The 343-nt window shown below is 30.0% G+C and overlaps 1 protein-coding gene across 1 annotated transcript in view; it reads right to left on the bottom strand.

Moving 5' to 3' along the window:
- LOC119592017 (replication stress response regulator SDE2-like) overlaps window positions 1–343 on the bottom strand; it is a 9,684-nt gene that overhangs the window by 3,317 nt on the left and 6,024 nt on the right. Inside the window, exon 6 of the mRNA XM_037940797.1 lies at window positions 59–158. Within this exon, the coding sequence (XP_037796725.1) occupies window positions 59–158 (100 nt within the window). The remainder of the gene's footprint in view (window positions 1–58; window positions 159–343) is intronic.

Consider the following 343-nt stretch of genomic DNA (forward strand, 5'->3'; position numbering starts at 1 on the left):
ACAAACAGCAAATAATATAAAAATCAGTAAACTTGTTTAACATCCAAGAAATACTTACTCTAAAAATCTGCCTTTCTTAGGTTTGGCAACTGGTTTTGCTTCTTCTGAGGAACTTCTTTTCTGGGAGCCTGAGGTGCTTCCTGATTCCTTGGAAAAAGCTGAAAATAAAAATACATTTCAGAAATAGTATCACCAACTCTTCAGAAGAAAGAGCAATTCATTTATCAATTATATTTTGCATAGAATAATTTTTGAGTGATATGCTATACTATATATAAAGTATATGCATGTAGACATTCTATTCATCTAATGTTCCTTTCCACATAACCTTAAATATTTCTTT

This window comes from Penaeus monodon, chromosome 29 (genome assembly GCF_015228065.2).
Source record: "Penaeus monodon isolate SGIC_2016 chromosome 29, NSTDA_Pmon_1, whole genome shotgun sequence".
Lineage (NCBI taxonomy): Eukaryota > Metazoa > Arthropoda > Malacostraca > Decapoda > Penaeidae > Penaeus > Penaeus monodon.